The sequence below is a fragment of the Castanea sativa genome, chromosome 11, assembly GCF_040712315.1.
Source record: "Castanea sativa cultivar Marrone di Chiusa Pesio chromosome 11, ASM4071231v1".
Classification (NCBI taxonomy): domain Eukaryota; kingdom Viridiplantae; phylum Streptophyta; class Magnoliopsida; order Fagales; family Fagaceae; genus Castanea; species Castanea sativa.
The window spans coordinates 43,577,954-43,593,642 of record NC_134023.1 but is presented as its reverse complement, the minus strand read 5'-3'; the positions used below and the strand labels follow the sequence as shown (position 1 = coordinate 43,593,642).

At 32.9% G+C, this 15,689-nt stretch overlaps 1 protein-coding gene across 3 annotated transcripts; it reads right to left on the bottom strand.

Annotated features, from left to right (window-relative positions):
* Nucleotides 1-1,451: 1,451 nt before the first annotated feature.
* On the bottom strand, nucleotides 1,452-7,459 carry LOC142617446 (cytochrome P450 714C2-like). 3 transcript variants are annotated; one of them, XM_075790319.1, is made up of 6 exons: nucleotides 7,247-7,459; nucleotides 3,679-4,020; nucleotides 3,329-3,555; nucleotides 2,828-3,075; nucleotides 2,386-2,740; nucleotides 1,452-2,139 (listed from the first exon to the last, which is right to left on the bottom strand). In XM_075790319.1, exons 2-6 carry the CDS (start codon nucleotides 3,968-3,970, stop codon nucleotides 1,714-1,716), a joined length of 1,548 nt encoding a protein of 515 aa, XP_075646434.1. In that variant the 5' UTR covers nucleotides 3,971-4,020; nucleotides 7,247-7,459; the 3' UTR covers nucleotides 1,452-1,713. The 3 variants fall into 3 exon arrangements, with proteins under 3 accessions (XP_075646434.1, XP_075646433.1, XP_075646436.1); XM_075790318.1 differs by having other exon boundaries at nucleotides 3,679-4,024; nucleotides 7,246-7,377; XM_075790321.1 differs by lacking the exon at nucleotides 7,247-7,459 and having other exon boundaries at nucleotides 3,679-4,104.
* Nucleotides 7,460-15,689: the final 8,230 nt, after the last annotated feature.

Below are 15,689 nucleotides of genomic sequence, written 5' to 3'. Positions count from 1 at the left end.
TTCTCTCTCTCTCTCTCTCTCTCGTCATTCTCTTCCACTCATCTCCACACCGCCGCTGTTGACCAGGATTGAGATTGAGATTGATTTTGGCATTTCTCTTCCCTCACCTCCACTCGGCCGCTGGGTTCATGGGTGGGTTGCTGTGTGTTGCTGTGTAGGTCTAAGTGCAATTAATCTCAGTAGTAGCACCTAACATGTATTAAAGAATCAATGTTTACAAAATCATCTAAGCATACACTTATAATATCTTCTACAAGAGAATGTCTTCATGTCACTTTTCAATTTTTTCATGAATGCAGCAGGAGGCAAGAGCCAAGTCTATCAATACAAACACTACACATACGTATTACCACAACAACCCAACTTGGTCATCTCTGACTCCAAGAAACTTCAAAGTTTAAGCATTTCAGTTATCCTGTTTGACACTCCCATACAGAGTAAATTATTGGAGACCCAACATTCGTAATCCTCTGATCCTCATCAGATTATTATCTTTTCTATATAATTACTATTGTTGTGGCCAAATCCCACTTTTAATCTTTTGAAAAGTTCCTCTCTCTCTCTTTCTCAGTCCAGCTCAACTTATTCAGAAAATTTGGACATGACCATCTAATTTATTAAATGTTAAATTTATGTCTTCTATTATTTCAATTACCTAAATATGATGGACTATTTATTTATATATGTATTTATTTATTTTAGGAAATTGAAATAATAGAATGCATAAATTTAGCATTTAATAAATTAGATAAACATGTGACATGTTTTTATTTGTGGAGTATATAGTGGAGCAGGAAAAGTGGGATAAAAGATTTGAATTCTCATACTATATACCTACTTTTTTTTTTTTCATAAGTCTAGGGTAGCTGGGCTCCTTTGGGCTCCCTCTTAGGTCCGTCCCTAATTTGTATTGTATTAGGGAAACTTAATATACTGTACCTAAGGAATTATATCCAAATTATACACATGTACAAATATGTTCTTTTTTTATAATCAAAAATAAAATTGTTCTCTTTTTTTATTTGGTTAAGATGCTTCTTTTGTTGACTATACTATTGATTATATTTTAGAGCATTTGCATCAGACAATACAAAATAGAAAAAAATGGCTCAATTGTATACATCTAAGTTCCAAAGTTACCCACATTAACCATGCTAAAGATGTGTACATTTGCAAAAATTGCTACAGTAATTATGTAAATTTACACTTGATACCATTCGTTTTGCATTTAATTTTTTATTCTTTTTTTTCGTATTCTGATGATAAAAGAAGAAACTGGATAATAGTTGTTGTATCTGAAGAAATAAATATAATTTAAAAAATCAAGAAAAAAATGATATTTTAATAAAATAGATTATAGAATAAATAATTTGATGGGAATATTTTTAAAAATTGGTTATATAAAATAGTAAATAAGTAGGTTTTTATGCTAAAATAAAAAATAAAAAAAATTACACAAACAATGCAATATGCACAAAAAATGGCCAAGTACAAATCATGATTGATATCCTTCTAAACATGTCACTTAAGAAAGAGAAATGTGTCTGGCGAAGATACTAGGTCGTAAGACTCGTGCCTAGAACAGCTGGTCATGCATATAATCCCCTGCACGTACTTACATATGCATTGACCTTGTCATAAAACAAGTTTCAGCACAGATCATTAAGAACACTTTCTGCAATACCAACTAAAGTATGATAGTTGGCTCATAGCTCAGAGCTTCTTAATAAGAAGATTGACACCATTTTCAGGCTCTATAAGCAAGCTCATTGTCGGGGAGTGCCTGTATTTGGGTGACAAGGAAAAGGAGAAGTTGGACACAATCAAAGCAAGAAGAATTTTGAGCTCTGCCATGGCAAAGTGTTGCCCTACACAGATGCGAGGTCCAACTCCAAATGGCATGTACACGCAAGGAAGCTTGCATGCACCCCTGACTCCATTGGCAAACCTTTCGGGGTTAAAGATGTTGGCATCGGGTCCCCAAATATCAGGGTCTTGTTGTAAGGATACCATCAAGGTCCACACATTTACACCTTTAGGTACGCTTATGTCGCCGAATTTCATGTCTCGAAATGCCTCCCTTGACACCACTGGCACTGGAGGGTAAAGTCGCAATGATTCGTGAATTACCATAGTCAACTGTCAAATCCATTAAACCAAGCAAAGATTGGTGAGTAGTTGACAAAATGTTAGGTGGATCTTAACATCTCCTAGTATTTCCTAAGGGAGACATCTAAAGTTCATCTTGCGAACTCTGTGTGTGTGTATATATATATATATATATATACTTACTGTCTTGTAGTTCAACTAACGATGTGAAAAGAAAAAAAATTGTGAAAATTGTCTTTTACATTACACACAGAAATCAATATATATGCTACTTACTGTTTTCATCTTGCGAACCATGTCAGAGTCAGGCATCTGGCCAGCACAAATTTCAAGGACTTCAGTACGAACTCGTTGTTGCCACTCTGGATTTGAGGCCAACAGCATCAAGGTCCATATTGCAGACACCGCAGTTGTCTCATACCCACCTTGGTATATGTTCTTGCAATTGTCAACAATGAAGCGATCAATCTCACCTTGACCAAAATCAGTATTGGTTGCACCTTCAATTATCATTTGCAGCAAATCATTCTCTGATGCTCCCTCCTTTCTTTCCTTCACTACCTTCATAATCAAAGAGTGGACCTCTTTTTCTAGCCTCCATGTTTCTCTTTGGCTCTTTGTTGGAAGAAGTCTGAAAATTGCGACACCCACAAACGAAGGTAATTATAATGATATAAAAAATGCTTTACGTAGGGACAAAAAAATATAAATATAAAACCTTAGTACAGGAATGCCACTGGAAAAAACTTTTTTAGACAGGAGCCCTTTAAGTTCTCTAAGCTTTGAAAATATCTCTTCCCCTTTGGAGTAATTGCTGCCAAAACAAGCTCTTGAGATCACATCTCCAGAAAAGCTTCTCATATATTCATCAACGTGAACATCTGCAACTCCACCCTCACTCTCAATCAGATTAGTCCATGAGTTCACTAGTGTAATTGAGGACTCTACCATTAAGTTCATCATATCCTACAAATTGCACCAGTATCCAATCACTATATGCATTTTCACTAATCAGAAGCTGGGAATAGGACTACTATTAAGAAAATAGGTATGATCAAAACTTATATCTTGATTGAACAAATGTCGTAAAAAGTCTGTGGGGGATTTGTTTAGAGAGAGAATTGATAGACAATCTTATCTTTTTTATTTTTTTATTATTATTGTGTTTGGAATGGTTGATTCTCGTACTAAAAAAACATATATATGACTTGAAGCATACCTTGACCTTTTCCATGTTTAGTTCTAGAGCAAGGATTTTCCTTTGGTATGCCCATGTTGCTCCATTTGAAGTCAGAATCCCTTGGCCAAGTAGAGGACCTCGCTCTTTGTGTTGATAGGAAGGCTTTCCCAAGTCTAAGGAAGTGCATATGCTTATTTCCTTTACCACATCAGGATGGTTCATGTGCAATATTTGTATGTTGCCAAGTGAGAACATGAACGTAGAACCTGTTAGAATTAGAATAACAAAAGCAGTTAAAAAATAAATAAATGGAAAACCTTTCTGATACTTCAACTATATGAGAATTGAAACTTAAAAAATCATGTACTAAAATTGATGTTCTTAATTACCATATTGTTTTCTCCATAGGTCGAAGAATGGAAAAATTGCGGAAGAGCAATTGTGGGTTAATGCTTGCTCTCCTGGTTGAGTCTTTGAGGCCGTGGATTTCATCTTCTTTATGTCATTAATGTTTCCGAGCAAAAACGAGGGCGGAGGGCCTCTGATCCCTTGCTTTCGCAGTTTTGATCTAAGCCTTTCTGGCTTCAATATTAGAGCATCACAAATCTGTATTAACTTGCTAAAAAAGCCAAGCAGCGCAATTGTGATCATGACCTTGAGAAGAAGCAATGACAAGTCCATGGCTTTTACTCTCTGTGTCTATGTTTGTGTTGATAATGGCTTGCCTTGCTCTTATTTATATAGAGAAATACATAAGACAGGAACATACAGTTAGGTATGATTTTATAAATAATGTACCCTATATATGTTTCCTAGACTTGAATAGTTGGATTTAATTATTCTTAGAAAAAAATAACACCTTTTATGTAGCATTGATCAATACAATCACATGAGTAAATTTAATTAGAGATTTTTTTTTTTTGATACATCGATTTTTGGGGTAAGGAAATTTGAACCTTAAATACCTCCATAAAAAACACTAGAAAGTGCTAACAAGTTGAGTTACAAAGCTCTTGATATTTAATTAGAAACACAATTCCTAAATAATTGTGTTATAAGTGCTCAATTAATAAAACCTTTTTAAAGAAGAAAATACAATACAATTCCTAAGAATTGTATCTTGATCACAATTTTGTTAACAAATGACCTAAAATCATAAGTTAGAGATTAATAAATGCTCAATTATGAGTTGTAATGCATATTTTTTTTAAAAGAAAATACTCTTGTTAATGATTCATTGACTTGCATGCACCAAATCACTATGGTTATGTGTGCTTCTTCGAATATTTGTGTACAAATTAATTTTAGTTTTAGAAAAATATATTAAAAAATGATTTTAATGCACCTTAACCAGTACACTTAGTACATTAGTTAACAAAAGTGGATCACAGTCTGTAATACCTATAGGCTACAATAATGTACCTACCTTTTAACCATGTATATTACATGATTACTGTAACAATTATATATTTTTACACAACTTTGCATGGTTTGATTTGGGTGAATTTTGAGTTTGGTTGACTAACATGTAGTGTTTATTCTATTATACAAGCACTTATGTGAATGCTTTTACTGTTACTTTGTATTTTATTATTTTAAATTTTTTTCTCGCCTCTTGCTCTCATGTCTCATCAAACTCTCTCTTTATAAAAACAATAATAAAAATGAATGAAAAATGATTATTTAAATAAAATAGAATATATAATAGATAATCTGATATAAGTGTTTTTTTAAAATTGGTTGTGTAAATTTTTTTTTTTAATTTTAAAAATACATTCTTATACTAAAATAGACATAAATTTTTGCCTGAATTTGATGGGAATTCTCTGAAAGTGCACTAGTCTAATAACTAGATGCTAATTAAGACCCTAAAATTTTAATTACAGCTAGATTAATTTTAATCTAAACTCACTTAATGCAAAATTTATGCGATTGATTAAAAAAAAAATTAATCAACCCAAACCAATAGCGAAAGCATGGACATACATAATTGACTAGCAATTTAAACAAGAGTAGTAGAGAGAAGGGGATGTAAATAGAAGATAACACTAGAAGTGTTATCAAAGAGGAAAGCTGGAGAATCCAACAAAAAAACCTCTCTATGGCCTGACAATCCAAATTGATCCACTAGTAAATTAGTTTGAGTACATGAATACACAAAGACCTTTCAAGCCTAAGTTACCCAAAGTACTTGAACCCTTCGAGCTCCTACTACCAACAAACTTTGCGGAGTCTTATCTTCATTAGCTTTCTAAATCTCGCAATTATGCCCAATTGCACCACCAAAGATTGGTATAGACCCAATGCTTTCCAAATGCTCTAAATCAACACTCAACACTCAACACTCAAATTGTGTATAGGTTATGTTTAAGCTAAGCTCCTCTCATGGTATGTAAATTGGAAAGGGAGACAGTAGAGAAAACTAAGAAAAATGTGCGGTGGATATTGATGGATGACAATCACTAACTCTTAAATGATGTTTCTAGGGTTTTCTCTTAGAAAACTCTTCTTACAATTTCATAGGTAATGAAGGTATATATAGTGTGGGTGAAGGAGAGGAAGAGTCATACAAAAATGAACTGTTAGAGTGCCTGGCAACTCACTAGGCTGGCCTACTTGCAAGCCAGTCGCCAACCACCCTGGCATAACTAAAATTCAAATCTCCCATATGTTGCTCAGGTGTCATCTGGCAACTTGGTATAGTCACCAACCAGTCACCAGAGCTGCTGTCTTGAGCAAAACTTTATCATCTTGAGACTAAACCCAATACAATAAATCCTCACATAAATACATATATATACTTGAAAGAATTACAAATAAAAAATTGATACAGAATAAAGCCAAACATGAAAAATAACAACTGAACATGCTCTTACTATTGAAATGGCATTAGCTCTTGCAATTGAAATATATTCATTGAAAATTGTAAGTCAAAAGATCATGAAAGATGCCATTCTTTCAAAAAATTATAACTGTGCAAATAAATATTTATTGAGCCTGCTCCTTTAGCTCATGATGTAATCCCAAACCTCAATATTGAAAGTTTGTAATGATCTTAATATCCTACATGGATTAAGAGTAAGTTTAATCATGTATTTATAAACTCTTGAGCACCCTCTCTTTACAAGCCGATTTTAAAGGGTGAATCCTTCCCATGGATCCTAACGAAGTCTTCAAAATTTTCAACCCAAAATAAATAAATAACCTCTTTATATATCTTTTGCTATTTTTGTCCACTAAATTTGAATCACATCATTTTAATAGGTTAACCTTAGCTACTTTGTCACTTTTAGTCATTATGTCCGTTGCTTTTTGAAAATAATTTTATACCTCCTTAAACACTGTCATTTCACATTTGTAACATTAAAAAATAAATACAACTTAAAATGGAATCCTTTTAAGAAAATTAATGGATTAAAATAACAATACATGGGAAGACTACTTTTCAAACAGCTTTATGCTATTTTTCAGCCAAACAGCATTAAACGAAAAGACCAAAATTAAATGATAAAATTTGGCTTACTTCCCTTACTTTTTCAAATGTACATCTAGCTAGTTTTTCCTTAATACGAAGCTAAAGAGGGTTGGAGTGGGCTAAGGCCCTCCTGACTTTTTGAATTTTCCATTAAAACTTAGAAGTACTTAGAATTGGCAAAAAAAAAAATATATATATTGATAACTAAATTTTTTTTCTGTGGCCCCCCTCAACTTTCAGAAATCTTCCCCCTCAAAATTAAAAATCCCTCAAATTTTGGAATTAATCCAATAAAAATAAACCAATAAAAAAAATTTCGTATAAAAAATTGAAAAAAATAACCAAAATCTGGCCAATTATTGAGGCCGTGGCTCTCAAAAGTCTAATAAGTAATAACAAATCCCATTTCTCCTTTAAAATCTTTTTCCAAATTACAAAATAATAAAACTAAAGAAGCAAAACAAATCTGTCTACTATCTTACAATTACTGTGCCTGTGCCCCCGATCGCATTGCCAGTTGCCGTGCTGTGAATCCGTCTCTCTAGGCTGTGCTCGAGTCTAAGTCGACAACCTCCAGTGTCTGACTATCTCTTTTTTCTCTTCCTCCATCCTTACAGTACTGTAACTTTCTATTTCACGGAAAAAACTTAGGTGAGAGAGATAGTTGTGGCTGAGCTTTCAAGCCTGAGAGAGACAAAAACTTAGGTGAGAGTGCTATACAACACTTTAAAGTTGTCGCTGAGCCAGGCCCACGCTAGACATTTTGAGGATTAAGGCGAGGATTAAAAATGAGGCCTATTTTATACTTATATTAATTAAATTAATATTTATTTAATATTTTTATATTATAATATATTTCATTTTAAATATATTTTTTTTGTCTTTTGAGATGTAAATTGACTAATTAAATTTTTGTATTTAAGTTCTTCTAATATTTCATTTTCAATCGACAGTATAGCTAATCCATTTAATTTTTCTTGGGACATTGTCGATCTTAAATATGATTTTATTAATGAAAAACTTCTTTCTGCAGTAGCTACTATAACAGGTATTGTTAGTAAAATCTTATAAATAATGCATGTATTTGAAAATGAATCTAATCTTTTCATATAATTTAGTATGTCAATTGGAGTATAATCTTCTATTTGTAGGATTAATTTTGTTTATTACTAATAACAAATTTATCCATTGATCCTTTATGAGACTCAATTAATTTTTTTTTTTTTTTTTTTTAAGTTTTTCATATCCAGATGCATATTTCCTAGTAGACATTTCTAAGTAAACAATATATTTATAAAGATTAAAATAAAAAATAACTTTCAAGTATAGAGCAAATGAGAAATAAAACTTGATTTATATAAAAAGTATTGTTGTAGTTTCACGGAATAATAACAAGCTTTTAGCAATTTCAACTTACATAAATAAAAACTTATTTAGTATATGGCCACTAACCAAAAATAAAATAAGCACAACCATAACAAAAATTTAAGCACAATTATAACACAACAAGGCTTATTAATAAGACCCATCCAAACACGTAAAAAAAAAAAAAAAAAAAAAAAAGACCCACCAAAAAAGAAACAAAACACAAAACAAATTAATCCTATCTAAATATCTAATCTTATCAGACTTATCTCTAACCCAATACCCAAAAAGCAAAAAGACAAAAACGCACAACACTATAGCAGCAGGCACGCACAGCAGCAGGCCTTTTAAAAAAATCATATCTATCTAACCCATTACCCAAATCCAAAAAGAAGAAAGCGCAGGCAGCACTCAGCAGCAAGCTTTATTAAAAAAAAAAAAACCTTTAAGTAAGCTTCAAGCTTGCTGAACGGAACTGAGGAAGAGGAAGAGAAAGGCCGGAGGAACCGAGGAAGCTTGCTGCCAGGGCCGGAGAGCATATGAGATCAGTGAGAACAGGGGAGAGAAAGAGAATCAGAGAGAATGAGAATGAGAGACAGAGAGAGGCGGAGAGCAGAGATTAAAGAGAAAAAGTAAAATTTTTAAGATTTTGAGTTATTTTATTTGTTGTGATTTGTGATTGTTTTGTGGTTAATGTGTTAGACCGGATTTGTAGTTTATCCAGATGATTTTTGGTTTGTCTGACAAAATTTTTGTTTTTTGGTAAAAGGATGTGCCAGAATTTTGTGCTCCAACTTAAACTAAATTTTTTTTCCCTATCAGATTTTTGTGCTTCCTGAAACTTAAGTTTTTTTTTCTTCCCTAATCCCTCTTATTTTCTAAAATTTTGGGACCTCCCTTCCCTTGGAGGCCTTAGGCGACCGCCTAACTCGCCTAAGGGAATGGCTGGCCCTGGGCTGAGCTTTTCCTTTGAGAAACAAACACACCGTCCCAGGTGATCAAAAGAGAAACAAACAAACAAACTGATCACACACAACAACAACAACAACAACAAAAAACAAAAAAAAAAACAAAAAAGGAGAGAGAGAGAGAGAGACGAACACACATAAGACTTGAAAGTTGTGACTTAAAGTCGTGACAATTTTTTATCGAAATAAAAGAATACTTCAATTTTAAAAGAAAAGTATTAAAAATTAGACAAACCCAAAATGGTAAGATTGTTTAAGTTATTAATAGACTAAAATGGTAACATTTAAATTTAATAGATTAAAATAACAATTCACCAAATTAATTGGGTGTAAATCAATAATCTTTTTAAGAAAAATAGTGTGATATGAATAAAATAGATAAACTAACTCCTTAAACAAATTAGTATAATATGGTCTACTTAGGTCAGGTCGTACCCATTTGGGGCCGAATTCAAGCATATTAACATTTGTGAAAAGATTATTCAAATCACATGAGAGAGGTCCATCAAGACAGGGCTTTTGAGGCTTGCAAGTGTTTAACCTCAGTTTCTAGCAAAACAAAGATGGAGAATTGTTAGGTTCTAAAAGTTTAGAACAATTGGCAAATGGTGAACACACAAGAACATACAAGCTGCAGAAAGAAGATTTCAGAAACTGCCTAATTCGATCGATCGAAAGACAAGCTCGATCAATCGAAAGACAAGCTCGACCGATCGAAAGTCGTATCTGTAGAATTTTAATTAAGCCCAAACAACAGTTCAAATCCATTAAGGATTAGGGTTTCTAATTTACTTCTCCCACTATATAAAGGAAACTCTAAGCACGTTTTTATAAGGCTTTTTAGAGAGAGAAGAGTGTGCATCTTTTGTATTTAGGGTTTTCTTCCTAAAAAGCTCTCCCATATCTTCTACCGGTGTTATTACTTGAAGAATCTCAAGATTCGGAGTTGTAGAAGTTGCTGCCTTCTCTAGTCATCAAAGGTGCTGATGATCTAAACCTTTAAGGGTGGTCTTGGAGTCACAAACAGGAGAGTTTGTGTTGCTAAACCTTTGAGTGGGATCTCAAAGTCTCAAACGTGGGTGTTTGTGTTTTGCAAAGGCCAAAGAAAGAAGGAGTCCGTAGTCTTGGAGCTTGCACGTGGTCGTGTCAGTAAGTTTTCTACTGGTGGATAGCAATAGGATGTTAGTGGTCTAAGTCGTTATTGTACAAACTTCAATTCTTTCATAGTGGATTTGTTGTTTTACCTTAAGGATAGTTAGGTCAAATCCTCCCTAGGTTTTTCACCGGTTTGGTTTTCCTGGGTCATCATATCATTGTGTTCTTTATATTTCTGCTACTTTACATTGATATGATTATATAATTGTGTTAACCTAGATCTGGAATTTGGACTAAGTAATAACTTGGTTGATTAACTAGGTTAATCCAATTGTACTTTTAAGGGGTCTAAAAACTTTACAAGAATAATGCACAACTATCCTTTAAAAGCGGTGTGCGGGCAGAGCCTACTTTTACTAAAGATGATATATCTCTTTTTCATTTACCCTATTTTTATGTTAGAATTGAGATTATTCAATGAAATCTACCTTTAGTTTTTTTTGTACATTAGCTATATTTTGAGATTATTCTAAAAAAATTGTTGTTTGTGATAATTTTTTTTTTTTAAATGTTGTTAATGCCAATCCGCCCAACCCGCCGAGTTAAAACCACCAAAATTTGTAACCAATCCGCAGGATTTAAACTTTGGTGGCTTGGTATCGGATTGGAATTTTCCCAACCTGCTAGTGGTGGATTGGATAGAAATATTGGCGTTTACCCGCCCAATTCGACCCGCGCACACCCCTACAACTACTAGGGGTGTGCGCGGGTTGGATTAGGCGGGTAAACGCCAATATTTCTATCCAATCCACCACTAGCGGATTGAGAAAATGCCAATCCGCTACCAATCCACGAAAGTTTAAATCTTGGGGATTGGTTACAAATTTTGGTGGTTTCAACTCGGCAGGTTGGGTAGGTTGGCATTAACAACATATAAAAAAAAATTATCACAAACAACAATTTTTTATTGAATAATCTCAAAACGTAACTAATGCACACAAAAAAACTAAAGGTAGATTTCATTGAATAATCTCAATTCCAACATAAACATAAGGTCAATGAAAAAGAGATATATCATCTTTAGCAAAAGTAGGCTTTGCCTTATAACTTAGGAAAATTAAATCAACAAATTCAAAGTTTGAACATTTCCAAAGTCACATCCAGGATTTAAAAAAAAAAAAAAAAAAAAGCTAAAGACAAAGAATTAGATGAACAGTATTCTTATGTAATATATAACATATTTAACATGGATATACAGTGAACTACTTGAATATACAATGAACTTGCTTGCCAAAATGGCTTTATTTGTAATATTATAACACATTTTATAATATATATAAACGGATCAAATGACATAAACTAAAATAAAAAGACAAAAAATATTTAAACAATAGAAGACAATAACGCAATTACATACCTTTGTGATTGTCGGTGAAGAATTGAAATGATAAGAAATAGGTTACAAAAAGGTTAAAGAAGAAAGACGAAGGGAAAGATAGTGGCTAAAGGTGAAAGCCAAATGTGAAAGGTGAGAAGAAAAGGTGAGACCTAGAGCCACAAAGTGCATACTGTATATACGGCTGAAGTAAATAGGATGGGTGGTAGGTAGGGGTGTTTGGGGTTTTAATGTTGACCTTTTAGATTTTATATAAGGAATTTTTTGAAGGCTAGTTCTGTTTAGGGAATTGATTATTGATTTGTTATAAAAATTTATTAGGTGAATTGATTAACTTTAAATACTTAACAAATTGAACTAATATTTTTTTTTATGTATGTATAATTAAGTAAGTGGGTCGGGTTGTAGCGGGTTGGCAATTTTTCAATCCATAACCCAATTTAATCCGCAATTTTGGGGGTCTAACCCGCCCAACCCAAACCTCCAACTTAATGACCCGCACAGGGCGTGAGGGTCGTGTGCGAGTCGGCCTAGTTGGCGGGTTAAGCGGATTTTTTGCACACCCTTAGTGTGCGCGGGTCGGATTGGGCGGGTAAACGCCAATATTTTTATCCAATCCACCACTAGTGGGTTGGGAAAATTCCAATCCGCTACCAACCCACCAAAGTTTAATTCCGGCGGATTGGTTACAAATTTTGGTGGTTTCAACCCGGTGGGTTAGGCGGGTTGACATTAACAACATTTTAAAAATATTGATCACAAACAATAATTTTCTATTGAATAATCTCAAAATATAACTAATGCACAAAATAAAACTAAATGTAGATTTCATTGAATAATCTCAATTCTAACATAAACATAGGGTCAATGTAAAAGAGATATATCATCTTTAACAAAAGTAGGCATTGCCTTACAACTTAGGAAAAATAAATCAACAAACTCAAAGTTTGAACATTTCCAAAGTCACATTAAGGATTAAAAATAAGAATAAAAAATTGGACAAAGACAAAGAATTAGATGAACTGTATTCTTAAGTAATATATAACATATTTAACTTGGATATACAATGAACAACTTGAATGTACAATGTTCAATTTTTAGATTTTATTTAAGGAATTTTTTGAAGGCTAGTATCGTTTAGGGAATTGATTATTGACTAGTTGTAAAAATTTATTAGGTGAATTGATTAACATTAAATACTTAACAATCTGAACTAATGTTTTTTTTTATGTATCTATAATTAAGTGGTTGTGTCGGGTTGTAGCAGGTTGGAAACTTTTCAATCCATAACCTAATCAATTCCGCAATTTTGGGGGTCTAACTCGCCCAACCCAAACCTACATCTTAATGACCCGCACGGGGTGCGTGGGTCAGGTGCAGGTCGGGCAGGTTGGCGGGTTAAGTGGATGTTTTGCACACTCCTAGTGTGTGCAGGTCGGATTGTGTAGGCAAACGTTAATATTTTTATCCAATTCACCACTATCGGGTTGGGAAAATTCCAATTTGCTACCAACCCACCAAAGTTTAAATCTAGCGAATTGGTTACAAATTTTGGTGGTTTCAACTCGGTAGGTTGGCATTAACAACATTTTAAAAAAGAATTATCACAAACAACAATTTTTTATTGAATAATCTCAAAATATAACTAATGCACAAAAACAACTAAAGGTAGACTTTATTGAATAATCTCAATTCTAACATAAACATTGGGTCAATGAAAAAGAGATATATCATCTTTTGCAAAAGTGGGCTCTGCCTTACAACTTAGGTAAATTAAATCAACATACTCAAAGTTTTAACATTTCCAAAGTCACATCAAGGATTAAAAATGATAATAATAAATTAGACAAAGACAAAGAATTAGATGAACTATATTCTTACGTAATATATATCATATTTAACTTGAATATACAATGAACTACTTGAATATACAATGTTGACTTTTTAGATTTTATTTAAGGAATTTTTTTTAGGCTAGTTCTGTTTAGGGAATTGATTATTGATTAGTTGTAAAAATTTATTAGGTGAATTGATTAACTTTAAATACTTAACAATTTGAACTAATATTTTTTTTATGTATGTATAATTAAGTGGGCAGGTCGGGTTGTAGCGAGTTAGCAAGTTTTCAATCTATAACCCAATCCAATCTTCAATTTTTGGGGTCTAACCTACCCAACCCAAACATCCAACTTAATGACCCGCACGGGGTGCATGGGTCAGGTGCAGGTTGGACAGGTTGGCGGGTTAAGCAGATATTCTGCACAACCCTAGTGTGCGCAGGTCGAATTGGGCGCGTAAACGCCAATATTTTTATCCAATCCACCACTATCAGGTTTGGAAAATTCCAATTCACTACCAACCCGCCAAAGTTAAAATCCGGCGGATTGGTTACAAATTTTGGTGGTTTCAACTCGGTGGGTTGGCATTAACAACATTTAAAAAAAAAAAATTATCACAAACAACAATTTTTTATTGAATAATCTCAAAATATAACTAATGCACAAAAAAAACTAAAGGCAGACTTCATTCTTCATTGAATAATCTCAATTTTAACATAAACATTAGGTCAATGAAAAAGAGATACATCATCTTTAGTAAAAGTAGGCTCTGCCTTATAACTGAGGAAAATTAAATCAATAAACTCAAAGTTTTAACATTTTCAAAGTCACATCAAAGATTAAAAATAATAATAAAAAATTAGACAAAGACAAAGAATTAGATGACTGTATTCTTATGTAATATATAACATATTTTACTTGGATATACAATGAACTACTTGAATATACAATGAATCTACTTGCCAAAATGGCTATACTTGTAATATTATAACACATTTTATAATATATAAACGGATCAAATGACATAAACTAAAATAAAAAGACAAAATATTTCAACAATAGAAGACAATAACGCAATTACATACCTTTGTGATTGTCGTTGAAGAATTGAAATGATAAGAAATAGGCTACAAAAAGGTTAAAGAAGAAAGAGGAAGGGAAAGATAGTGGCTGAAGGTGAAAGCCACAGGTGAAAGGTTCGAAGAAAAAGTGAGACCTAAAGCCACAAAGTGTATACTGTATATATGGGTGAAGTAAATAGGATGGGTGGTAGGTAGGGTTTTTTAGGGTTTCAATGCTGACTTTTTAGATTTTACTTAAGGAATTTTTTGAAAGCTAGTTCTGGTTTGGGAATTGATTATTGATTAGTTGTAAAAATTTATTAGGTGAATTGACTAACTTTAAATACTTAACAATTTGAACTTATATTTTTCTATATGTATGTATAATTAAGCGGGCAGGTCAGTTTGTAGCGGGTTGGCAATTTTTCACTCCATAAACCAATCCAATCTGCAATTTTGGGGGTCTAACCCTCCCAACCCAAACCACCTAACTTAATGACCTGCACGGGGCGCGTGTGTCAGGTGCGGGTCGGGCTGGTTAAGCGGATATTTTGCACGCCCCTAGTGTGCGCGGGTCGGATTGGGCAGGTAAACGCCAATATTTTTGTCCAATCCACCACTAGCGGGTTGGGAAAAGTTCAATCCGCTACCAACCCACCAAAGTTTAAATCCGGCAAATTGGTTACAAATTTTGTTGTTTTCAACTCGGGGGGTTAGGCGGGTTGGCATTATCAACATTTTCAAAAAAAAATTATCAAAAACAACAATTTTTATTGAATAATCTCAAAATATAACTAATGCACAAAAAGAACTAAAGGTAGAATTTATTGAATAATCTCAATTCTAACATAAACATAGGGTCAATGAAGAAGAAATATATCATCTTTAGCAAAAGTGGGCTCTGCCTTACAACTTTGGAAAATTAAATTAACAAACTCAAAGTTTTAACATTTCCAAAGTCACATCAATAAATAAAAATAATAATGAAAAATTAGGCAAAGACAAAGAATTAGAGAAACTTTATTCTTATGTAATATATTACATATTTAACTTGGATACACAATGACCCTGCTTGCCAAAATGGCTTTACTTGTAATATTATAACACATTTTATAATATATATATATATATATATATATATATATATATATATATATATATATATATATATATATATATATATAAACGGATCAAATGACAAA